The 25,972-nt window shown below is 35.7% G+C and overlaps 1 protein-coding gene across 1 annotated transcript in view; it reads right to left on the bottom strand.

Annotated features, from left to right (window-relative positions):
• The window catches only part of ME1 (malic enzyme 1), a 163,927-nt gene that overhangs the window by 64,776 nt on the left and 73,179 nt on the right, over nucleotides 1-25,972 (bottom strand). The window contains exons 5-6 of the mRNA XM_037143815.2: nucleotides 25,270-25,431; nucleotides 17,613-17,716 (exon numbers count right to left, since the gene is read on the bottom strand). Coding sequence (XP_036999710.2) covers nucleotides 17,613-17,716; nucleotides 25,270-25,431 — 266 coding nt within the window. The remainder of the gene's footprint in view (nucleotides 1-17,612; nucleotides 17,717-25,269; nucleotides 25,432-25,972) is intronic.

Below are 25,972 nucleotides of genomic sequence, written 5' to 3'. Positions count from 1 at the left end.
CTCAACTCAAAACTTACATTTTCAAAAAAAAATCCTAAAAGTTAAGGATTTGATTGGATTCTATTGATCAAAAATATTCCATGAATGAAAAGAAGCTTTTCTTCTATGATGAAGCATTTTTTGAATGTATAAAAAAAAAAGTTAAAGGTTGATTTCCCTTATCCTCAATTATACAAATAGATTCAGATGACTGATTTTACAGTGCCAGATCGGGTAAACTTGCTACCATTTTTGAAAGATGATTTTATGTCTGCTGACAAGAATCTACTTTATGCTATGTGTTATAATTATGACACCATCTCTGCTGCTTTAATTAAGTCTTAATCTATCAAGGCTTTTTATCTGTACTGAGATGTGTGTCCCAGGGACCTTACCTGGTTAAGTACCTGTTAACCCTTTCATGTCAAGTATCCTATTTTTATTCAAAGCAGTTGAGTTTTCAGTGCAAATTTTAGTCCTCACCTTGCTTATCAGCTCACTGCTCAGTTTGGTCCCACTTAGTTTCCTCTGTCCTGAACTCTCCCCGCCAGGCTCCCTGCCTCGGCTGCGCTGCCTCTCAAACATGGGTGCTTCCCAGTGCTCTTCGAACACTGAGATACAGAGCAAAATATAAAACTATTTCATCTTCACTACCTGAATTTTAAAATCTATCTTCTGATTTCTCTTACGATATTAATGTGTTCATGTCTATGCTTAAATCAAAAAGAAGAGACAGAAAGTGCATATGTATTAGCTGTACATATGTATTAACTGCAAAAAGTTCTATGACTAGTAACAAACTGCAACAGGAAACAGACTAATAACTTAAATGCCACAGTTCTCTGGCTCTGTGATAAACTTAAGAAAGTAACGGTTTTTATAATGAAATACAGCACATTAAACATTCAGACACAGATTATCTGTTTTGAAATAAAATGAATGTGACCTCAGGAAACACTTAGAAGACAAATGAAACTTTGTAATACACCCAGAGTCTTCCCTTTGTCCTTTAACGAGGGGGAGACTGGCTGTGAGGGTGAGGGAATGGGGCAAGGGGGAGCATTGGGGTAAAGGGCGGGACAACTGTAACTGAACAACAATGAAAAATACAAAAAAATATAAAAATAAAAAGGCCCCTATAGCTTTCAACCTGGAGAAAATAAAATAACCAACTCCAGCTCCCTCTAACCCTCAAAATGGAGGAAGGGAAATACTTCCCTTAGGTTCACGAAAGGACTGAGACCTGAATAGAGAACATGCTTCCACTGCCCCCACATCTTATCGCCACCTCAACAGGGCTCCAGTAAAGTACCTGAGGGAGTGCAATGGAAAGAACTGCAAGCCTCAGGCTCTATTTAATGTACCGTGAGAAAAATCCAAAGACAACGGGGGAGACAAAAACAACAGTGAAGAAAGTTTCTCCTCTGACACTTCAGCCACAGCAAAGAGTCAACACAGCGTAACTGCCAGACAGATAAACCAAACCCTCCCTCTCAGGGCCTTAGTTCCTTTTACTCTGTACATCATGTCCCGCTTTTAACAGAGTTACAAAGAAGTTAAAAGGTAGAAAATACAGTCAGAAAAGTCAAAGCAAGCATCAAAACTAGGTTCAGATATGATAGAGATTTTGGAATAATCAGGCCAGGAATTAAAGTAACTATGACTAATATGCTGAGGGGTCTAAAGAACACAGGGGTAACCTAAACGGAAGGGATGGAAACATTAAGAAAGAGTTGAAAAGAAATGCTAGAAATCAAAATCATACTAATATAAATGAAGATTGCATTTGATAGGCTCATCGGTACACTAGACATGGAGAAGGAAAAATACTGAGCTTGAAGAAATGTCAGTAGGAACTTCCAAAACTGAAAAACAAAGAGAAAAAGAACAGAATAGTCAAGAACTATGGAACAATTATAAAAGGTATAATATGCCATTTTATGGATATAACAGGAGAGGAAATATTTGAGGTAATAATACATTAAATTTATTTTTATTTTTTAAATGTATTTAATACATAAGAATTTTGACAAAATTGATGACAGACACCAAAATACATATCCAGGTAAGTCAAGAACACCAAACTGGATAAATACCCCCCAAAATCTATAATTAAGCATATCACAATTGAAAATCAAAGACAATGAGAAAACTTTGAAAGAAGCCAGAGGGGAAAAAACATCTTGTCTAGAGAGGGAACAGATTAAGGATTATATCAGATTTCTGTTCAGAAATCATGCAGCCAAGAAGAAAGTGGAGTAAAGCATTAAAAAAGAAAAAAAAACAACCGACCTAGAATTCTGTATCCAGTGAAATTATCCTTCAAAGGTGAAAGAGAGATATTTTCTCAAACACAAATTGAAGGAATTTGTCACCAGACTTGCCTTGCAAGGAATGTTAAAAGAAGTTCTTTGGAGAGAAAAAAAATGATGTAGGCCAGAAAGAAAGAAATACAGGTCAAATAAAATCTTTATTTTGTATTTTCATAGATCTGATAGATGAGTTTCTCAAATAATAATGGTAACAATATATTTGGTGATTATAGCTTATAGATAACTAAAATAAATGACAGCAATATCATAAGGGAATGGCAGGGAAGAATGGAAAATATTCTGTTATAAGATACCTATGCTACCCACTGAGCTATGTAGTGTTATTTTAAAGTGGACTTGTATTAGTGGTAAATGCAAATGAAAAATCTGAATGACCCACAAACATGGACAAAAGTGTGGGAACTGACTATGGGGGGGGATAGGTGGAGTGGGAAAAAGTGGAAAAATTGGGACGTATGTAATAGAATAACAATTAAAAATGATTTTAAAAATAAAAATTTAAAAAGATTGGGGGGTCCAACAACTAAATTTTAAAAAATAACATAGACTAATACAACAGAGAAAATAAATTTAGAGTTACTACTTGTTTCTTCTTTTATTAACAACTTTGATATAACATTTATTTACTTACTTATTTAAATATATTAGGGTAACATTGGTTAATAAGATTATATAAATTTCAAGTGTATAATTCTATAATATGTCATCTGTATATTGCATTGTGTGTTCACCACTCAAGGTCAAACCTCCTTCCATCACCATGTATTTGACCTCCGTTACCCTTTACCACCTCCCCAACCCCCTTTCTTTGATAGCACTAGTTAACGCCTCAGTTTTCCTTTACTTACAGTATCTGTTAGACACTGTGTCTTTTACAACTATGTATTTCCAGTTTTGGCTCCTCTAATTGCTCTATTTTTTGCTGCTCATGGTTTGGCAAGATGGTGAAAAAGTTAAACAAAAAAAACATGGCCAGTAATGATGAAAGAATTGACCCAACAACCCATGGTCTAAACATGTGGAAATGTGACAAAATTTCTATAACCTTGGCCTCACTATGAACACCAGTGTTGGGCATTAGTTGATGATAACAACTCTGTTCCGGTGAGTATGCTAATACTAGCAATAAAAACATACCTGCATCTCCAGTGCCTGCAACAATATCTAGCATATTGTAAGTATTCATTATTTAATGAATAAATAAATGGATTGATGATTTAAAAAAGAATATTCGATATTGGAAAGGTAACAAAACACATATAAAAGACTCAAGGACAAAGACAGTGGGGGAAGGATTGATTGTGGGGGGGTGTGGGTGTGGGTAGGGCAAGGGAGAGTAATGAGGAAAAAATGGGGACAACTGTAATTGAACAATAAAAAATTAACAAAACTTGCCCTGGCTGGTGTAGCTCAGTGGATTGAGCACGGGTCTGTGAAGCAAAGGGTCGCCAGTTTGGTTCCCAGTCAGGGCACATGCCCGGGTTGCAGGCCAGGTCCCCAGTAGGGGACATACGAGAGGCAACCACACATTGATGTTTCTCTCCCACTCTTTCTCCTTCCCTTCCCCTCCCTCTAAAAATAAATGAATAAAATAATTTTTAAAATTCTCCATCATCTCTAAAAAAATTTAACAAAACTTTAAAAATAAATGTCATTGGTCAACCTGCTTTAAAATCCATCTCACAAATAAAATTAAGTCTCCTACATGGGTTTGCATTTCTGAAATACAACTTTACAGAAGTGTTACAAGTATGCCTGGGAAACATCTTACATCTGGCACCTCACAAGGTGTTGAGAACAGGTGTCTAAGTCTTTAAAAATAAAATACCCACTTGTCTCACTTGTGAAGAAAATACTTTGAAAGTTTTCCAAATATGTACACAGACTTAGGCAGCCTTACCCCACGATTAAAGCCAGTTCTATGTAAGTTTAATACAACTTTTCAAAATATCAAGGAATAATAGTGAACTCGAATAAAGTGAGCAAAATCTGCTCCTAATCTTAATTTCATATGGTTTGGCACTAAAAAAAAAAACAGTTAACACTAAACTATTCTTTCTATAAAAGCCAGAGGAGACAAGTGAGATAAGTCTTCTCTGACAACTCATCTTCACATTACTTATTAGCTACACTGTTTCCTACATTCTCTTAGTGAATACCCTAAACTTATCTCCACTGCAAGGCTTACTGAAAATGTCTCATTATTTTCTGAGAATATCTCATTACATTCTCCTTCCCCAACTACACTGAGTTCCTTAAAAGCATTTAGCAAAAATAAATGCCTAGTACAAATAGGTACTCAATGTGCTTGCTGAATGAATAAACAATCCAACGTATCCCAAATATTTTCTTTGGCTAAGTTTACAGAAATCATTTGCATTAGGAGGGACAGCTGTAGAAGATGGGGCCAATTTTGCTCACTGTACTAATCAACAACATTTGGATTTATTTACTTTTCTATAGCCTCATTGTCATTTATTTGTTAAGAGCTTTGTATCAATATAGCTTATCCAAAAAAACAAGTTTAACTATAAAAATATTGGTATGACTGTGAACCCACACTGAGGTGAAAATTCACATTCAAGACCTGCTTGGCTATGGCGTACCCTTTTCCTAAATATAATATTATACAATGCTAACAACAACTAAATTATCAAATTTAAATGCCTATCTTTCTATGCAAAAAGATGTCAGGGGAATTTTTTTTACCTCTTGAGGCTGGCATTCCAGCACTGGAAATTTCAGACAATAGATAAATTTTCTTCCTTACTGAATAATAGCACACGGTTTTAAGTCAACATTTAATGACAACCACTTCATATTAGAAGTATAAAGTGAATCTAAAGAAAAAAAAATGACTTCCGTTCTAAAGTTTTTGCAAAAATAACATGAATTGTTATCAAGGTGACATACAAATATCAACTTACATTAAGTTTAGGAGCAAAAGGGAAGAGAAATGCGATGACTTCTAGTGCTTTAGCTAGATGAAATCTTGCAAAGCAAAATATAATTTCAAAAGGATTGTGGAATTTATTTGCTTGTTCTGTCTTTCCTTAACATTACAATGCTAAGAATAAAAAAAAATGTGCACTGAAACACATTACATATTATAAAACTAACTAACACAACCACTTTCACCACCAGACTGTAAGGGAATAATATATATGTAACAGTCAATGAAAACTGAGAGGTCATCAAAACCAAGTAGATTATTTATTTTGTTCTTTCACCTAAAGTAAAAAGCATGAAAGCTTAATTCTAGTTAACTACCAACTTTAAATTTAAAAGGTTAAAAATCTTAATGTAAACTACTTTGAAGCCAGACATAAATTGAATACATTCAACAACTATTTACTGAGTGTTTCCTAGGAGTCGGGTTTTGGGGATAGAGAAGTGAATCAAATAGACAAAAATCCTTTCCCTCATAGAATTTATATTATATGTATTTGAGACAGATAAGAAATAAGAACAAGTAAATTATACAACATGTTCTAAGGTGACAGGCAGCGTAGAGGAAGCCGGCCAGTGGGAAGGGTGCAGTTTTAAACAGAATGACGCAGGGAAGCCCTCACTGACACTGTGACAGCTGACTAAAGCCTTGGAGGAGGGGAAGGGAAAGAGAAAGGCCTTTCATTCTCAAGACCACATCAAGGGCAAGAACCTGAGGCGAGAATGCATTTCAAGTGAACAAGTATAGCAAGATTTGGAATGCCCGTTGAATAAAACTTTCATTGAATTCACCTACATTTCCTATTGGTTTATAACTCATGTACCAGAAAACATCATCAAACTGTTTTCTTTGTTTAGAGCAGTTACAATGTTTTGGAACAAAGGAAAATAGGTTTCAAATAAATTACCTAATTCTCTGTAACTGCCTTTTCACACTTGTTAGAGTACTTTCTATCTTCATGGCTACATGTTTAATATCAGCCCAAAGTGTACAATTACGGTTATTTCTGTTTTCACCATGACACCGAAAGCTGCATCAGTAAGAGGTCTGCACACGGAATGTGCTCCACAGGCCCAGTGGCTGCACTGACACACTCCGATAGCATTCCTTTAGGTCGGGGAGGAAGGCGGTGCAGTGATTAAGCGCTCCTCTCTCTGGAGACGGGCTGTCTGAATTTGACTCTCTGCCCTGCCACTTGCTAGTTAGGGGGTTACAGAAACTTACTTAATCTGTCTGTGCCTCTGTTTCTTATCTGAGAAATGGGGATAAATAATTGTAAGGGTGTCACAGAACTGCTTTGAGCATTAAAAGTATGTAAAAGTACTTTGAACAGAGCCTGTTATATACCTTAAAAATGTATTAGCTGTGGGACTGGATGAAAACGGTGAAGGGATAGAAAAGTATAGACTGACAGTTACAAAACAGTCACGGGGAAATAAAGTACAGCGCAGGGAACATGGCCAATAATGTTGTAACAACGGTGTGGTGCCTGGTGAGTGCTAGAAATGTCAAGGGGAACTCTGCAAAGCACATGATGTCTAAGCACTATTCTCTGTGCCAGAATAATACAAAATAATACCAAATGTAAACTGTAATTTTAAAAATATTAAAAAGAAAATATATATTAGCTGTCGTGAGTGATTATTGCTATTAATATTGATAGAACACATCTTGCGGGTTTTTTGATGTCTCATAACCACAATAAAAGCAATTATGATTCTTAGTTTTTAAGATGTTTCCTCTTGATGGCAACAGTAAAATGCATTCTTTGATTTCTGAAGATTCAAATTTATGATAATATTTTAATGCATATTGAGTATTCATTCTAGTATTTAAATAGACATGTCTCTTAGGTGACAAGCCTGTACAGCATGCTACTGTACAAAACAACAGGAGATTAAATAAAGAACAACAACAAAAAGGATGCAATCTAGAGACTCGGTAAGCACAGGCTGCATGAGGCTACTGCCAATATAATAGCATAGTGTTTTACAGGAAACTTTTTTTAATGAGTAGAAAGGTACACTCTCAAATAACAAAAGTACAGTAAAGACATAAACCAGTAACGATCTTTTATTATCCAGTATTATGTGCTGTACTTAATTGTGTGTGCTATACTTTTTTAAAAATTTTATTTAATTGTTGTTCAAGTACAGTTTTTCTGTCTTTTACTCCCATCCCAGCCCACCTACCCCCAGTGCTCCCCACCTCCCTCCCATTTCCACCCCCCATAGTTGTTGTCCATGTGTCCTTTATACTTGTTCCTGTGAATCCTTCCCCTCTGCCCTCTCCCCTCTGGTCACTGTCAGCCTGTTCTCTATTTCAGTGTCTCTGGTTATATTTTGCTTGCTTGTTTGTCTTGGTGTTTAGCTTCCTGTTAAAGGTGCTATACTTTCATATGACTGGCAGTGCAGAGAGTTAGGGAGCAGGGAGCAGGGAGCAGGTACAGCTTGGAGACACTGGACGAAGGGAGGATTCACGTCCCCGGCAGGATGGGGAAAGGATGGCATGAGATTTCATCACACTACTCAGAACAGTGCAAAATTTAAAACTGTAGCAGTTGTTTATTTCTAAAATTTTGCATTTAATATTTTTGGACTGCGATTAACAACAGGTTACAAACTGCAGGTAAGGGGGGACTGGTATTCAGAGGATATGTGGAGGGGTAGGGGGTGGCAAGAGAAAGGCAAAGTGCGTGGGCCAAATCAGAAAGGGATTTATATGTGGAAGGTGAAAACAGTTAATAGACGGGTAGAGACAAGTTTTTGAAGACTTATTACTATGATACAAAAGAAACTAGACATCACTGAAGTGTTCTGTATGGTGATAAATATACAAAGTGGTCAGGGTCTAGGGAAGCTGGGTTATGGCTGTGGAAATGGACTCAGCATGTAGATCAGGGACATAACATTATGAGCCGTCTGAACAGATTTAGGAATGGATCTGTTCTTGAGATTAATGCACAGGAAAACATGGGGGACCATAGAAAGTACTCAAGAAGAAAAAAGTATTTCAATTTCTGCATTGGGATATAATCAGCCGGTAGTGATAGAGATCTTTAAAAAAGTAAAAGAGAAATAGTGAAGAACTGGACTGGCTGATTGATGTAAATGGCTTATATAAACCCAAGTCTCATTTAATCTCTGCAAGTTAATCCAATACTTCTTAGACTCTTTGTATCATCCTTTATTGAGGGAGTTGTATCATGAACTTGTTTTGAAGGTGACTATACAATTAATATGCAGCATAAAGAATATAATACAGGGCAATTAAAAACTTTTGTGATATTCTTTTCCTCTTGAATTAATCACCTTGTCTCTTGGGCTCCTGATGAAATAAACTTTAGGCAAAACAAGAAAAAGCTAAAGTTATTGCAAAACAAAATAGTTTAAAATGTTGAATGAGAAATTAATTCTTCAGGGTCAAGTATAATTAATTATATTATGTGATGATCAAACATTTTCAACTAACTCATAATGACCACAATTATCAATGAATCACTGAATTTCATGATACACATCAGCCCTAAATGTTTAAACAAAATACAGCTTCTTCAGTACTTGAATAGAATCCTAAAGTTAGAACACTTCAGAGAATGCTTAATTCTAATCCATCCCCCCACTCGAGGCAGAAATCTTTATATTTAAGCACACCTGCCTATTTGCTTGGAGTGCCAGAGAGCTCACAAGTAATATTAACAACATAAACAACCAGGAATAATAACTACTGAGTAATTTCATGTGAAAGCATTGTTGTAAGTACTTCTATATACATTATTTTGTTTCTGGAAAATTTCAACTATTAAATGTTCTCTCTAATATTAAACCAAATTTGCTAGCATGTAATTTTTAATTAAATTATTGGTCCCCATCATCCTTCCTGGGAAAAATTACAGTTACTATTTATAGCACTTACTCTTAATTTTTAATCTTAGTCATCACAACAACCCTATGACATAGGTACTCATTATTTTTCACATTCTTTTTCAGGAGAGAAACTAAGTGTTAGGGAAAGTAAGTAAGCTTCCCAAGGTTGCAAATGTAGTTTGATGGAGCCAAAAACTGACTTCAAAGCCCAGGATTTGCTTACCTCATGTCTATGAGACATGGGCTTTACACGCTAACAAAACCAAGTCTCCGTACTTCCTGAACTGAGAGTTGGATCCCAAACCATGGTGAACTCCCTGAAGTGAGAAAAGTCATGCTATGAGGCCTTGGAAGACAGGGACTATAGACCCACCCCAGGCAACACCACTCCACCATGTCACTCAGCAAGACAGCCTTTTTTCCATTCAAATTTCTACACATCGCAGTCTAACCATATTGGTTAGCAGAAAGTTTTTATTGTTGTTCAAGTACAATTGTCTGCATTTATTCCCCACAACTCAGTCATCCCCACGTCCCACCCTCAATCCTACCCCTTTTTGGTTCTGTCCACGTGTCCTTTATACATGTTCCTGACAACCCTTCCCCCTCCCCCGCATTAGCCCCTCCCCTCTGGTTACTGTCAGTTTGCCCTTAATTTCACTGTCTCACTACACCCTAAGAACCCTGAAACACCAACTTAAAAGAACCTATGCACCCCAATATTCATAGCAGCACAACTTACAATAGCCAAGTGCTGGAAGCAACCTAAGTGCCCATCAGTAAATTAGTGGATCAAAAAACTGTGGTACATTTACACAGTGGAATGCTATGCAGCAGAGAGAAGGAGCTTACCCTTCAAGACAGCATGGATGGATCTGGTTAACAACAAATTTAACTGTTGCTTATTTTGTTTCTATTCACAAATGTGGCAGTTTGTACCATCTATATTGAAGGATATGGTTTTCTTTTCACTAAATATGTAAAAAAATGGGTCACCATCTGTGGATGCCACAAATAAAGTCCTAAGAATTAATCACTACATTATGGTTAAATCATTACGTGCTGTGTTAATTCTGGCTGGCTTTACAATTTGTGAAATAAAAATAACAGTCAATGATGGAAAGCTAGTAAGTTAGCCAGAATGTGATCATCTTGGCAATACAGTTATTTTGTTATGTCTGGATTGTGGCAAATTTCACACAAATTTTGTAACAGCTTTCAGTAATGAGACTTTGACATCTATCAGCTCAGAAAATATTTATTACCAACTTAAATTAAATGTAATTAGTTTACTTTATGTAACATTCTGACTTTACTATGTCTAGCCCCTCAAGGGGTATCTGTCAGACTTGAGAAAATCAGGTATTCATCACTCACCACATCCTTATGGCTCTTCTTTCAACATGAAAAGCATGGTAGTAACTCATCAAAAGTAGGGCCTGTTTGAACATTAATTTTCTAGTATGGTGAAAGATTTTGGCCAGTCCAGTCACATTCTCTTGTGTGCTCACCAGTTTAGTAGCTCAATCCAGTTTAACAAATATTTATTGTGTATCTATTTTATGCCAGGAATTGACATAGAAATTTGTTCATAAAATGAAAAAATGAGATCCCTGTTCTTGAGGGAATACATATTTTAGTAGCTGAGATATACAATAAGTAAAAAAGGTAATAAATGTATAAATCATATAAGTTATATAATAAGAAAAAGTACAGCAAAGCAAGAGTATCGGGAGAGCCAGGGTGGGGAGAAGATGGGGCAGACCTCAGCACTATATGGGGTAATCAGGATAAGCCTCAAAAGAAAGTTAAGATCTCGACACTGGGAACGATTAGGTTGCTAACCAAGCAGACTTCTTGGGGAAGAATACTTCAGACAGAGGGTATTCTGCATTGGAAACATGCTTTGAGATTCAACAACAGAGGCAGGGTAGAGAGAGTGGCTATAGCAGAGTGCTTCTGAGGCCACAAGGGCCCATTAGACAGGCTCTAGCCTTTGCTAACTGAAATGTACTGGTCATCAACAATAAGGTAGGTCAAGGTATGATATAAATTGCAAATTAGAGTTCACATTTCCTATAGAATGTTTTTACAAGGAATTGCTGAATTGAACAGAGTCCCCTTAAATGCCTGAACTTACCCCCAATCAACTTTCTAATATCCTTTTCTTAATTATTTTTCCTTTCAGCACCTTTAATCTCCCATAATGAAATTACAGGTATCTTGTTCAAATATTGTTATACTAGTTCCTCATGAAACCAGCCATAGAGACAGTCTTTAAAACTAAGAACTAAACTACTTTTATATATGCACAATTTGTTTCACCTTTACAAATACATATTAATTAGAGAGGACAAGAAAAAATTAAGACTTTATTTTGACCCATAAGACATTGCTAGTGATAGTGTATTGTGGTTTTGTTTTTAGATTAATCTCCAAACATAACTAAGTAATTTATATTGAGTGTCCTTTTTAATATTACCAATAAGCAGTTATATTCATTCTTATTTTCTAACTTATTACATATGGTATATATAGGTGGGAAACAGTAAGAAACCAGCTGTTAAGAAACTGAGCTTCCTCTTGCTAAATGAAAATCAAGAGAAAAGACCAAGAACAGACAGAAAAAGCATGGTATACAGATTGTTCTTAAACTGTAGTTATTTTCTTTAGTAAGTATAATGTAGCTTTAATAAACTCAGATAAATTAAGGAATGACTCTCATCTCAATGTTTATTCAAAGGGAAAATGATAGGTACTAATAAATGCAATAGGAACTTATTAAAATACTTTTCTTCTTTAGAGGAAATATGAACTCTAACACACAAATGTATCTATGTAATTAAAGCTCAAATATTTACTTCACTACAAGCAGAGCCAGTTTATTTGGAAAACTGTATGTTTCTCTAGTTTACACTAGAGAACCACCATCGCTTTGGATGTACGTCACATGGTGTCATGAAGATTAGACTCTGTGTTACGTAATGCTTTCAACAGTAGTTACTTTGTACCCACTATGTGCTATAGTATAATGTGGGATGGTCAGGAAAAAATGTAATCCCTTGTAATAAAGTTCTTTTTCTGACACAACTCGCACTCTAGTTAAAGGAACATAGGGCACCAAAATAATACATTTCATAAGACTCATACAAATAGAATAAAACCAGTGTCAAATAATTACAACTATGTTAAAGGAATTCTGAATTAATGCAATCGGAATTAATGAGCAGAATAAGATAGGATTAGGAGAGAAAAGCATCTAAAAAGAAAGAACTGCAAACCGTGTTCAGAAAGAAACCGTACATTTGACTTGTTCCTCCAAGTTAATTGGCACACCCACAGCTGGGCTGAGTTGTAGGCAAAGATGCAAAAATAACATCAGAATGCTTAAGTATGTATCCACCTTCAATACTTTAGAAAATATAAATGTATATATATTTACACAAACATACATAAAATGCATTCCTGTAGATTTCTAATTGTTATATGACCTTTTTCACTCACTTGAATAAAAAAGCAAAAAGAAAAGACAGAAATAGAAATAGTTGGCATTCCGAGAAAAATATGGCTATAGTTAAATTGTGAATCAGATCTTTCTTTGGATGGGAAAATGGAAAAAACTGTGAGTTATAAATGTGATTTGAGTCATGTTCCTTAGTAACATGGTTGCTGATTTTTCTCACATTGACAGACATTCTTTCCATTTGATTTTTTTTCAAATAATTCACATTACCTTTAGACACAGGGACGAATAGAGGGGGTGTCCCATAGAATCATATGTTTTCATTAAATTTCTTCTAAAAACCAAAGCATGATAATTAAAGTGACAGGTAAAATGCAAAGTGCCTCACAGGTTTATCTGTAAGATCATCTAGTTATAAATATATGCATTCATCTAACAAAGGGATGGGGCATATAAGCAATGATTGGAACAGGTGGAGAGGGCAGCGCAGAGTCTGCCATGGAATTAACTGTGGCAGCAAGGGCAGGAAGAAGGATAACGGGGCCGTAATGAGCCCGTTCCCATGGGGATGCCCGAGTGGAGAAACTTAAGCTGAAACCCTGTGTAAGGGTACAGAGCACATAAACCCACATACCTGATGACTTCTTTAGAAAGAGAGGGTGTTATTATTAATAATAATAAGTAAATTTAGCAAATCTGGTCATGATAAACAGGGGCTATCTCTTGTTACTTTAAAATCTGATGTAACCTTTAAGAACTTGACCAAATTAATAGCATCTCTGAATAGTCTGCTCCATCTCAGTAGACGGTCGAAGCTTTAGTTCAGTAACGAGCCAGTGACGGGAGCACCGTAGTATGCCAACATCATCACACCTTGCAGCATATGGCAGACGGTATGGCTTCGGACTGAGGTTATTTCTCTTACATGTTACGTGAGAGATCACGATAAAGTTTGTGATGGCGGTCAAGGTTAAAGGAGGTTGTCTAAATATTATAATATTCATCTTTGTGGTCATTCCCAGTGCTTGTAAATTTAAAGTGGAAAAGGAAAAAATATACAGTTCTTGCTGAATGCTTTAACTTTTCATATAAAGTAATTTTATGGTAGCTTTTTAAAGCTCACTTAAGGTGCAGTTTTTTTCCTTCATTTAGTTAATAAATTAATCATTAAAACTCTGATATAAAGAATTTTAATCAGCAAAGCGGAGCTGTCACTAATTTTCTTATTAACTTTCAGGGGCAACTGGTTCTAGAAAAAAAGAAGGCTACTATAGGCAGTACAACCACAAAAATGAACACAAATATTTAAGAAGTACATACATATGGGGACTTGAACATGCACTTGGCATGTTAGTAAGGACAGTAAAGCTTTAATATTTCCTGAAGTTAAATCACATAAAAAGAAAAAATTCTTTAAAATACCAGAGTTCTTTCATTCATACCTATCATTTAAAAATATATAAGTACCCTAGCTGGCATAGCTCAGTGGATTGAGCACGGGCCTGCGAACCACACAATCGCGGTTCGATTCCGTCAGGGCACATGCCTGGGTTGCAGGCCGGTTCCCTGCAGGTCAGTTACCAGCAGGGGATGCATGAAAGGCAACCACACATTGATGTTTCTCTCCTCCTCTCCTTCCCTTCCTCTCTCAAAGATAAATAAAATCTTAAAAAAAATTTTTTTAAATATATATAAGTAAAACAAATCAAGTTCAATCATTCATCTAACAAATATTTACTGAGTATTTATTGCATGCTAGATAATATTTTAAAAACTAAGGATATGGCAGTGAAGGAAAGAAAAAAATTCCCTGCTTTCAAGGAATTCACAGTACATGAATATAGATAGAAAATAAATAATTAATTAGATAAATAAATATAAATATGTCAGATATTGATAAATGAAGAAAAATGAGTTGGGGTAAAATTTTAGTGTATATAGGTTTGTCAAGGAAGGTCTCATTGAGAAAGTGATACTTGAGGAAATTTTAAAGGAGAAGAGACAGCTTCTCTCTTAGCCATGTGGAAAACTGGGCAGAGGACAGGGAGGGTTCTAAGTAGAAGAAATGATAAACCTTGAGGCATTAGCATGTCTGGCTTAAATGTGAAAAAGACCAAACAGGCCAGTGTGGCTAGAACAAAGTCAGCAAGGGGATGAACTTGCAGGAGGTAAAGTGAGAACGGAAGGGAAGTCGGAAGGTCCAGGGCGTTTCATGCTATCGCAAGGACTCATTTTTATTCTGAATAAAATGATAAGCCATTGTAGGGTTTTGAGCTGAGAAATTACTTAACAGAATCATTTTACCTTTTGTGTTGAAAATGGGCTAAAGGCTACCAAGGCAGGAGGCAGTCAGACTAGTTAGATTACTACAATAGTCAGGGAAAAGAGGTTCAAATAAGGGAAATAATAGTGTGGGCAATGAGAAATGGTTAGATTCTTGAAGTTAAGGCTAATGAGCTTTGCAGGCAGAATGGGTCTGGAGTGATAACTCCAGTGCTGTCAGGAACAGGAACAGGAAGAAGGCCGCTGTCGTTTGCTGAGAGGAGAAAGGGGGGCAGGGGCAGGCAGGGGTCCAGTCCTGGACATGGGAAGACCCGACCATTGAGAGGGCACAGAGCTGACAGTGACATCAGGAGACCCGAAGCATCGAGATGCCGTCCCTTCTCGTAAGAAGCACGTGGAGGCCAGTAATAAGTGAAGCTCTGGCCAAGGGCTAGCACATGATGGGTCCATTGGGACCACAGACCCACTTGGCGGTGATTTCCTAAGTCCCCAAATATATAATCAGAATAGACATACTTGATCAATCACATCTTTGGCCTATGAACAGAGCTATAATATTGTAGAGAAAGCCAAAAGGAAGAATTTGAAACTGCTCCACCTCAACCCTGACAAGACAGTAAATTAAAAAAAAAAAACCCACAAAGTTGGGTTGGGGTGAAAGCATGGGAGACTGGCAGAAATTAGTGTTCCTTTAAGGAACTGAAGAGCATGCAGTGTTCCCACTGAAGTTATCCAAGGCTGATGGTGACTCCAAGCTGCAGCTCGACTTCTTCTGTCCACTCCTGTCTCTGTCCACTCCCTTCCAAAGGGGTTGATTCCAAGAACACTCTTGACTAACTCCTCAGAATCTGATTCCTAGGTGACCCAACTTACAGCAATAATTTTCCACCCTGAATTTGAGTTACATTTCCTTTTTAAATATTTTGGGCTTATATTCAGGACTACTTTCCAATATAACTCGGGAGTGCTGGTTTCGCTTTCAAAAAACTTCCCAAACCAGTGCCACGTGAGGAAGTATTTGTGAAAAAACCTTTGGGATTTTCCTCTGGGAAAGAGCCCGGAAGTTAACTGCTGATCACAGGTGCTCTCTACATGGAAAATTATTGCCGACTCTTGTCAATGCCCGTTTCCTTATCAAAGATCTTAGATAACCCTCAATTCGACATTTTTAAAAAGTAGTTTTCTGAGTTTAGATGAAAACAGCATGTCAAAATTAGTTCATCTCATTTCCTCCAGAATCCTTTGCATTGATTCCAAATAACACTATTTCTTTTTATTTCAACAGCATATAAGTATATAGGCCTTATGAATTATGCTCATAACTTGTTTAACAGACTCTTTATAAATGTATCAAAGTCGTCTATATAAAGTTAGACTTTATTTACATAATAAAAACAAATACATAGAGAATTTTGAGTCTCATGGATTCTCTACAAAATCTCTTGATTAATGGTGCTACCTGAAGTTATAATTTCAAGAACTTATATAAATTTTAGAGTAAGAAATTTAAAGTTTAATATGAAAAACTAGTATTTAACTGTACTAAGCAATACTGAACTGCAGACTTTCTCAACTATTTCTATGAATAAGTGACAGTTAAATAAGTTAATAAATAATAACAATAATAAATCAGGCATGGGTCTTTCAAAAGTAGTCCATACTAAGTGGCCAATATACTCTGTGTTAAAACCTTGAATAATGAAAGGTTCAATTTATTCTAAATATTGTGCAAACTGATGAAAGTACTTTCTGCTACTGGATACAACTTCTTAAAATTAAACCTTATTATAAAAAGAAACCAGGAGTCTGTCTCTAGTTACAGCTGATTCTAGTGATACATTTATTTCTAAGAAAAGCCAGGGCAACATATCTGTTTTTAGACAGTACATGGTTCCTGTGGCTGCACAGTAACAAATGGGGGACTGTCAGTGGGACAGAACTCTCCCAGAATGCATCCCTAAATTATGATAGAAATAGCTTCTTTAAAAGAAGGAAACTGGAAAATTTTACAGTAGCACTTGGCCCGCAGTTCAATACTACCTAGACTAGGTGAAGTATAATACTGCATTTTAATCAAATATTGTGTTTTTGTTCAGAGGTTCATGGATTGTGATCGGCTGTGCTGGTTCTGGTTCCATTCTGGACCTTGTGCATTGCACTAATTCAAGCTCCTCCTTCCTCTGCTTTTCCTACCACAAAAGGGTCGAATACACCCAGAAAGGTGATCAAAGATCAGATTTTATCAGCAGCCAGTAACATAGTACAGACTACCAATAACTGTAAGAAAAGTATCTTCAGGAATAGCAACAGAGACAAACTGTTAGGGGATAAGCACATGAAGTTATCATCTGGCCACTAATAGCTATGACGATGTATATTTTATTCAAATCACTTCTAGTTATTAAATATACGGCACAGATCTTAGAATTTTTTTAACTTTATTATTTTTAAAATTTATTTATTTATTTATTTTTAGAGAGAGGAGAAGCGAGGGAGAAAGCGAGGGAATAAAAGCCAATGTGAGAGAAAAACATTTGGTTGCCTCTGGCACAAGTCCGGACCAGGGACCAAACCCACAACCCATGCATGTGTCCTGACTGGAAACCGAACCAGTAGCCTTTCACACTGTGGAACAACATCCAACCAACTGAGCCCCCACCCCCCACCCGGTCAGGCCAGGTCATCTTTAAATTTTTGAAATTCAGTTCAAATATAAAATAAATAAATGATATACATACTTGGAAGAAACTGCCTCCATGAATTCATCCAAAAAGTCATCATATTCGGGACCTCTCACCCTTCTCTGCCGTAGTCCAATGTACAGTGGATCCTTAAGTAATTCCTATTTAAAAAATAAAAAGTTATCAGAGATATAAAAGTAACTGAAGGCAAGTCCTAAGCCTCAGTTTCCTCATCTGTATTATAAGGAGAGAAATGGAAATAAAATGTTGCGAAACTGATTAAGAAGCAACTTTCAGAGTTAATATTTAGTGTTATACAGAATGTATCTACAGAATTTATATGCCAAATAACAAAAATAATTAATAAACTTTAAAAACATTGTACCTTTTTCTGGGGGGAATAAAAGGAATTAAAATCAGTGTTGTAATTTAAAAAGCTCAATTCAAATTTTACAGTTAAAGTTTATCACATAGAAAAATAATACTGAGTTCTGAAGTACTACATTAGCTTAGAAAATAGAAAGTTGTCAATTCTTGTTTTTTTCCCTCTGTTTCTGAAAGCAGAATATTCCTCCAATATCTGAGTACACCTTTAATATTATAGTTAGCCAATGTTACAAATAAATTTTTCAGTCTTCACTAAAGTTTTTCTTAAACTTTGTTATTTTTTTAAAAAATTGGTATATGTGAGACAATATTGTTCTGTTCAAGTTTTAGTATATGTAATATTATTTTTCCTAAATCAGTTTTAAATTGAGGTATGACTTTTACACAATAAAATGCACCCATTCACAACAAAAATTCTCAGTAAACCAGGAACAGAAAGAAACTTCCTCAACCTAAAAAAAGGCATCTGTAAAAAACTCACAGTTAACAACATATTTTTCCCAAGGCCATTTACCCTTTTGTTGTTGTTCAACTACAGTTCTCCCCATTTCACCCCATTACTCTCACCCGCCCCATCATATTTAACAGGAAAAGACTGAATGTAATTTTGCTAAAACTGGAAATAAGACAAAGATATTTTACTCTCACCACTTCTAGCCTTTACAATTAGGCAAGAAAAAAAAAGAGGAATGCAGATTGAAAAGACAGTAAACTTTTTATTTGTATACACATGATTAAGTAAGTATGTGCAAAATATACAGGAAACTACAACGAAAATCCTCTAGGAAAAATGCGACTTTAACATGATCACAGAATATAAGGTCAATATACACAAACCGAGTGTATCTCTATATACTACCAATGAACAATTAAAAAATGAAGTAAAACATACAAGCTGATTTATAATAGAATTCCCAAACACAAGCTCCATAGGATTGTCTTAAAGCCAACAGAAATTATAGCCTGGTTCACATCTGTTGTCCAGTGTAATTACTAATAGCATCCTCTTTCATTATAAAAGTGTCTTGGTTTAGCAACTACATTATTTGGTCATCCTACTCTTAATGTACTGCACAACAATGAGTTAAGGCTTTCTGGCTAGCTGGAAGTTAACATATTTAATTATATATATATATATGTATATATATGTACATATATATATGTATGCATTTCAGATGAAATGTAAAATCTGAAACTAAGTGCTGTTGTAAGCCCAGCTGTGCCTCGAGGTCTAAAAACATTAAACAATCCACTGGCAGGCAACAGCTGAGGCTGAATTGCCAGTGAACTACTAATGGCTGCCAGAATTAAAATACTTTCTCTGTGCCTAAGATATATTTAGATTTCTACAATGTGAATTAGAAAAATAACACAATTGAGAAAAGATGTGACGTGTTTCCCCTTCTCTTTTTTCTCATTCTTTCCCTTGCTAATAGTTAAAGTATGTATCATAAAAAGACTACCTACAATGAAGAGTCAATATGAAGAGTTAGGAACAAGATAAAGCTTTTCAATTAAATCATGAAGTTATAAAACTTTCCAATCATAATGTCTCTGTCATAATTTACTGTTTTTTTAAACTTCATGATAATTAAAGCTTGAGTGATTAATGCATTCTTGGAGCTCTGAATAACCAAATATATCTATAAAAAGCAAAATGATCTATTATCGATAACGGCTCCAAAGACCAAGTCGCCTGGCCCAGAAGTGATGTTAATTTATCACATTAAAAGTTTCTTGGGGTCAAAATTAAACACTGAATAGATCTTTTTTGGAGAATATATGAAAGACTGGACATTAAGCACTTAAAAATGGTTAGCCCTTCTGTAGCAAGAGATGTCATATGCAACGCAGGTGGCATTGCTGAAGACTTATGAAGACTTACAGCATGAAATAAAGAAAAAGATTAACACAGTAAAAAACACAGCATATGGATAGGCAAGAGAGTTCCAAAAAGAAGATAAAGAAGGTATATACTGACAAAGTTAATTATCTTATTTATTAGCACTATCTCAATTCTGGAACCTTGGAAATTTTTATTTGAAGCATTCTTTTATTTAGTGATAATAATATTAGTAATAATAATAATAATAGCAATCATTAGTAAGAATAATCATTATAAACTCACACCTCGTTGTTGTCTCTCCCATTGCTATCTTTCTAATCTGAAGTTTTTAAGAATTAAAAACTATTTTCTTAATATTGTTTTGGTAATTAGAAAAACAATATTTCCTATCAGAAAACTTGAGAGCATGGAAAAGTAATACAAAAAACAAAAAATACTAATAATGTCTACCCATTCAGAACTACCCACCACTATCAGCTTGATGCATATTCTTCTAGGTCCTTTTCTTTGTATCTCTGCATGTATAATGTTACCTGTGCAAATCCGAGGCAGTATCATGCATTGTTTCATAACCCCTTTCACAGAGCACTCTACTGTGAAAATCTGTCATGTCAATGCATGAACATTTGTAAAAGTGGTGATCTATGTTAGAACTCTGCCCTCAAAGAGGATGAACAAATATTCCCCCAATGACATATAATATGTCTATTTTATTGCAACCTCAAGTAAAAGTGTCATTTTGCCATATATACGTGTATATATGAGAAATATACATATAAATATATACAATAAATGTAATGCACAATGAATAATATACACAAATATACTATTTGCATATGATGTTATTGAGTAGCATTCATTTGTATTTCTTTTCTAATGTTGTTAAACATGTTTTCATGAGTTTATTGACCATTTTTACTTCTTCATTTGTAAATTATCTGTGTCCATATGCCATTGGGAAATTTATACATTGCACATTTGACATTTTCTTGTTGAACTGAAAATATTCTCTGATACTGAGAACATTACAAACCTTTACCTGCCATGTTATGACTATTCCCCATTTTAGCATTTATTTGAAAATTTATTTATAATATACAGATAATCATTTTCTTTGCAGCTATTACCTCATTACTTTCAAATAAAAAATAATATTCCATAAAGCAGTAATAATACTTTTTGCTCACATCATCAATAACATTAGGTAAACTGCCAGCATTTTGTCAAGAGTCTCAAACAGCAGTTAAAATGGAAATATATGGTGACAGAAGATGGTTTGACTTTGGGTGGTGAGCACACAATGCAATATACAGACCATGTATCATAGAAATGTACACCTGAAACCAGTGTGATCCAATTATAAAGGGCATATGGACAATTACAGGGGGGGTGGAAATGGGGGAAGGAGGTGGGGAGGGCTGGGGTTGGGGGGAGAGGTGAGGGGAAAGGCAGAAAACTACTTGAACAACAATCAAAAAATGTGATACATAAGGTCTCATCAAAATTAAAAATTTCTATTCCAAAGATAGTATTAAATATTTTTAAAATAAGCCAGAGAGCAGAGGAGACATTCACGATAAATATTTCTAACAAGAGACTATTACCCAGAATATATAAACAACCTCTTCAAGTCCATAACAGGAAAAATCAAATAGTTTTTGAATAGATGAGATACTTGAAAATTATTTTGTGAAAATATGCTATATATCAATTGTCTGGTGGTTTCATTGATGTATATATTGCTAAAACTCTGTAAACTGTATACTTAAAAAAAAACAGAAAAAGAAACCTATGTGATCCTACTAACCATTGTTACCCCAGTAAATTTAATTTTTTAAAGTCAGCATACATATAAGTTGGCATGAATGTTAAAAGTGGTGGAAATAAAAATGATTCAGTTTCACTGTGATTCAGGAGCTCTGGAGTGAGGGCCAGGATTTGGCATTCTTAATACACACCCCAGGCAATTCTGAAATGCTTGGTCCCTGAAACACATATTGAGAACTACTCATTTCAAACTTATTAAGTTAAAATTATTTAACCTTCCAAAAGGTTCCCATCTCATGTATGTGTTTTCTATTTGAGTTTATATAATGGCATTTCTAAAATACATCACAAACTTCAAAAAGTCTCTTATAGTTATAATGCATATATAATTAAGCTGAAGAAAGTCTCCGTTCTCTTTTCTAAGGCATTGTGCAGTGTATCAGACAATAAAGAAAATCTTTCTATAACCCATTACCAATCCTCTACTTTAGAGAGGACGAGCTAAAAGATGACCACCAAAAGTAAGCACGTGACAGTGTAAACGGAAAGCCAGGGACTGAGGGATCATCTTCTCTCCTCTGGCTTTACTGTAATGATTAGTACCCATTCCAATGCAGGGTCACTTGTGTGAAGCGGCAAGTAACCCCCATAATATGAAAGGAGTCTTGAAGTTGAGGGAGAAACGATGAGATTTCTAACTGGGATCATGTGGTAGACAGAATAACAACCTCCCTCTCCCCTCAGAACCTATAAATATGTTACCATATGTGGCAGAAGAGACTTTGCAGACATGATTGTGGGCAAGTCCCTAAAAGTGAAAAACCTTTACTGACTGTAGTCTGAGAAAGAAATGAGCCAACAGAAGGAGGGGTGGACAGATACCACAATGGTGGCTTTGAAAATGACAAGAGGGACCAGGAACGAAGAATGAAAGCCGTCTGTAGAAGCTGGAAAGGACAAGGGTATGGAACACAGCCCTGCTGGCACCTTCTATGATTTCGGCCTTTTCCTACTCGTGACAGACTCGTGACCTTTTTAAGGTGACACACAGGGTCTGGCAGCAGCAACCCCTGCTTGAGTGTGGTTGGTAGGGTAACAATATGGGTGTAATTTTAATTTGCACACTTCACCTAAAATGTCATATAGTGTGCTTGAGTGTGATATTATGTTACAGAATTACATGCTTATGAATTTGTAATAAAAGATGTAATAAAAAAAGAGGTGTTATTTATGCCAGACCCTGTATTTGTGTTGTTTTAAACCACTAAGTGTAATAATTTGTTGTGGTAGCAATAGAAAAGTAATTCAGGTCACATTCTAGTGCCACTCTAGCTGCTGTATGCACATGAGCTGAGAGAAATATGGCGGGTAGACACATCTTTCTCTCTGACACAGTTGGTTCATGCCACAGATAAACAGCACTTTCCAGAACAGCAGGAGGAAGAGGCTTCAACTTCTTGAGTTCAAATTCCAGGAAAGATTCTAGATCTAGATACACCATTCACATGAACTAAACGTCAGACTACACACAAAATCAGAATCAGAAAAGCAGAGGCCTGGAGCCACAGTTCAGTGAACACAGAATCACTGTGCAGAGACTGCATCATCCTCCCATGCTCTCTTGAAGACTGCATGACTTCATGGCTGAATGGTACCACCCCCAAATTCATAGGTTGAAGTCCTAACTCTCAGTACTTCAGAATATCACTGTATATGGAGAGAGGGTCTTTAAGGAGATAATCAAGTCAAACAAGGTCATTTTAACTGGTGTTCATAATTTAAAAAAATAGGACACAGATGCACACAGAGCAAAGACCAGGGGAAGACACTGGAGGAAGACTAGCCAGAGAGGCAGACCTTAAAAGAAACTACCTCTGTGCACTGTGAGAAAACAGATTTCTGGGGGCTGAGTCCCCAGACTATGGTGCTGGTTACGGCAGCCCTAGAAAACTATATACCATGCAATACATCAAGCAGTCTTTAGGACCCAATGACACTTACGCAAGCACGGAGGGAATACACAAAAAATATCTACTCATAACCTTTACAGTCAAATTAGAGACTAAGAGCACATTGGAACTGCCAGAGAAATGGTTTGCTAACTGTCCTCAACGGTTTCTCAAATATTCCTATCAAAGCATTTAATGAATGTGGAAACTAGTTATATGTGTATCTCCTCTTCTACAGAGTGTCCTGCTGGCAAGATCTTGTTTACTCTGATATTATACAGACTTCACTTAGGCCTTGAGAGATAGTAGGTACTCAATATTTATCTAACTCAAGTAAATGTATATAATCTAATCCAATTAAACCCTACAAAACATTTTGAAGAGTTTCAGGAAGGACTCTCAGGCTAAAAAGATATTCTCCAGTGACCCATCAAAGAGTTAAAATTCCACCACTCAACTTTTCCCCCTAATATCTCAACAGTCCACTGGCAATAAAAAAAAATATAGAAATAACACATAACACTTTAACAACAGATCCATTTAAATTATCATATTTTCTAATTTTGCACCTCATAAACTTGGAAATATAGTATGTGCCAAACATGTTTGATGGGAAAAGAATTTAAAAAGCTAGATCTACAGAAGGGCAAAGGAGGAAATTTGATGGTGGACAGACCAGTGTGCAGGTTGAGGGAGGCTGATATGGAGTGGGATAACATAAAAGCAGTGAGCACCAAAGAGGAAGGAATACTAAATGGACATAATGTGAGAAAATGCAAGAGAATTACAAATTTGGCGATTTTAGGACCCATCTTTCAGAAAATAAAATAGTTCATATAATTAATACAACCTATCAAGGCGACAGTCCAGTGTTATGGGTTCATTAGTGTACAGCTTTCTGTATGTCCACATTACACAATCTCAATAAAAGGCCCAAGTTTAAGACTGAATTCTTAAATTTTTGCACACCTGTTTCATCATTTTTATGCCTCTACATTTCTTCCTAGAATCTTTAAGATGTTTTACAGATTTAGTGATTTTTAAAACTCTGATATCAATGTGATTTATCATATAGGAATGTTTTAAAATATATGAAACAAATAAAGAGAAAATCTTAATGTTCAATCTACAGATTCACTGTTAAAATAATTGTTTTAAGAGGCCAGTTTGATAATTCCTAACTTATTTCTATTTGTATTGAAAAAGAAAATTCCAGATAAGCAATGTGTTTTTATCAAAATGAATCCTTTGTAAAGGTTAAATAAGCATTCATGTATACAAAGGAATTTAAACATAAAAAGAACATAAAAACTGTTCATGTTACTGTTATATAACGGGTCAAAAATTATATCTTGGCCTCGGCCTGGTAGCTCAGTTGGCTACAGCATCATCCCAACACACTAAGGTTGTGGGTTCAATCTCTGGTCAGAGCACGTACAAGAAGTAATCAATTAATTCATAAATAAGTAGAACAACAGATAGATGTATCTATCTATCCTTCAAGTCAAAAAATAAAATTATATCTAAAATATATACTGTGTAGAATAATGGTATAGGCACTCACCAAAGAGTAATAAGCAATAAAGAAGCTGGCAAAAGATTATGACATTATAAAGAAGGAAAATGAAAATTGTAAGAGTTGGGAGAGAGAGAGAACCAGCCAGAAAATAATGTATTTTATGAGGTTCCTGGAATAAGCTCAAAATAAAAGAATTCTGCTTTTTTAAAAAAGACGAACAGCTTTTTTGGAGACTTAATTTGTTACCTCATTTTCTGTTCCCACGTCCAGAGTGACAGGCAGACATTCTTGAGGATTCATCCCTCCACACGCTGTATACAGAGCCAATTTGCCCACCGGGATTCCCATCCCATTACAGCCAAGGTCTCCCAAGCCAAGAATACGCTCTCCATCAGTCACCACAATAGCCTAGAAGAAAAAGAAAAAATCTCTATTAATAGATGTTTGCAATCCTGGGCACAGTTCCTTGTCTCTATTTCTAAAGTTAATACTTCCATAATGAAATACTAAACCTCAAAATAAACAAATTGAATATATACAGAAAACATTTTATGTGATTATATATGTGGAAGAGTGGGGAGAATAAATAAATAAATTTGATACATACATTTTATATTTTTTAAATAAATGTATGATTGATTTGGTAGACAAAAAAAGAAGAGAGGGTACGCACATAAAGATTTTTTCCTCCATTTACAAACACTTAGTTTTTAATTATATTTTCTTGTTTACACCGTTGCAGTTGTCCTCCCTTTCCCCCCTCTGCCCACCTGAACCCAGTCCCACTTACTCCCTCAGGCCTCCCCCACACCATTGTTGTCCGTGTCCATGGCTTATGCACATATGTTCTTTGGCTAATCCCTCCACCTTCTTTCACACAGTTCCCCCCGCCCCTCTTACAGCTGTCAGTCTGTTCTACATATCTATGCCCCTATTTTGCTCATTAGTT

This window comes from Artibeus jamaicensis, unplaced genomic scaffold (assembly GCF_021234435.1).
Source record: "Artibeus jamaicensis isolate MK-2021 breed Jamaican fruit bat unplaced genomic scaffold, CSHL_Jam_final contig_387, whole genome shotgun sequence".
NCBI classification, from domain to species: domain Eukaryota; kingdom Metazoa; phylum Chordata; class Mammalia; order Chiroptera; family Phyllostomidae; genus Artibeus; species Artibeus jamaicensis.
The sequence above is the reverse complement of the archived record's forward strand: the minus strand, read 5'-3'. Positions and strand labels throughout refer to the sequence as shown.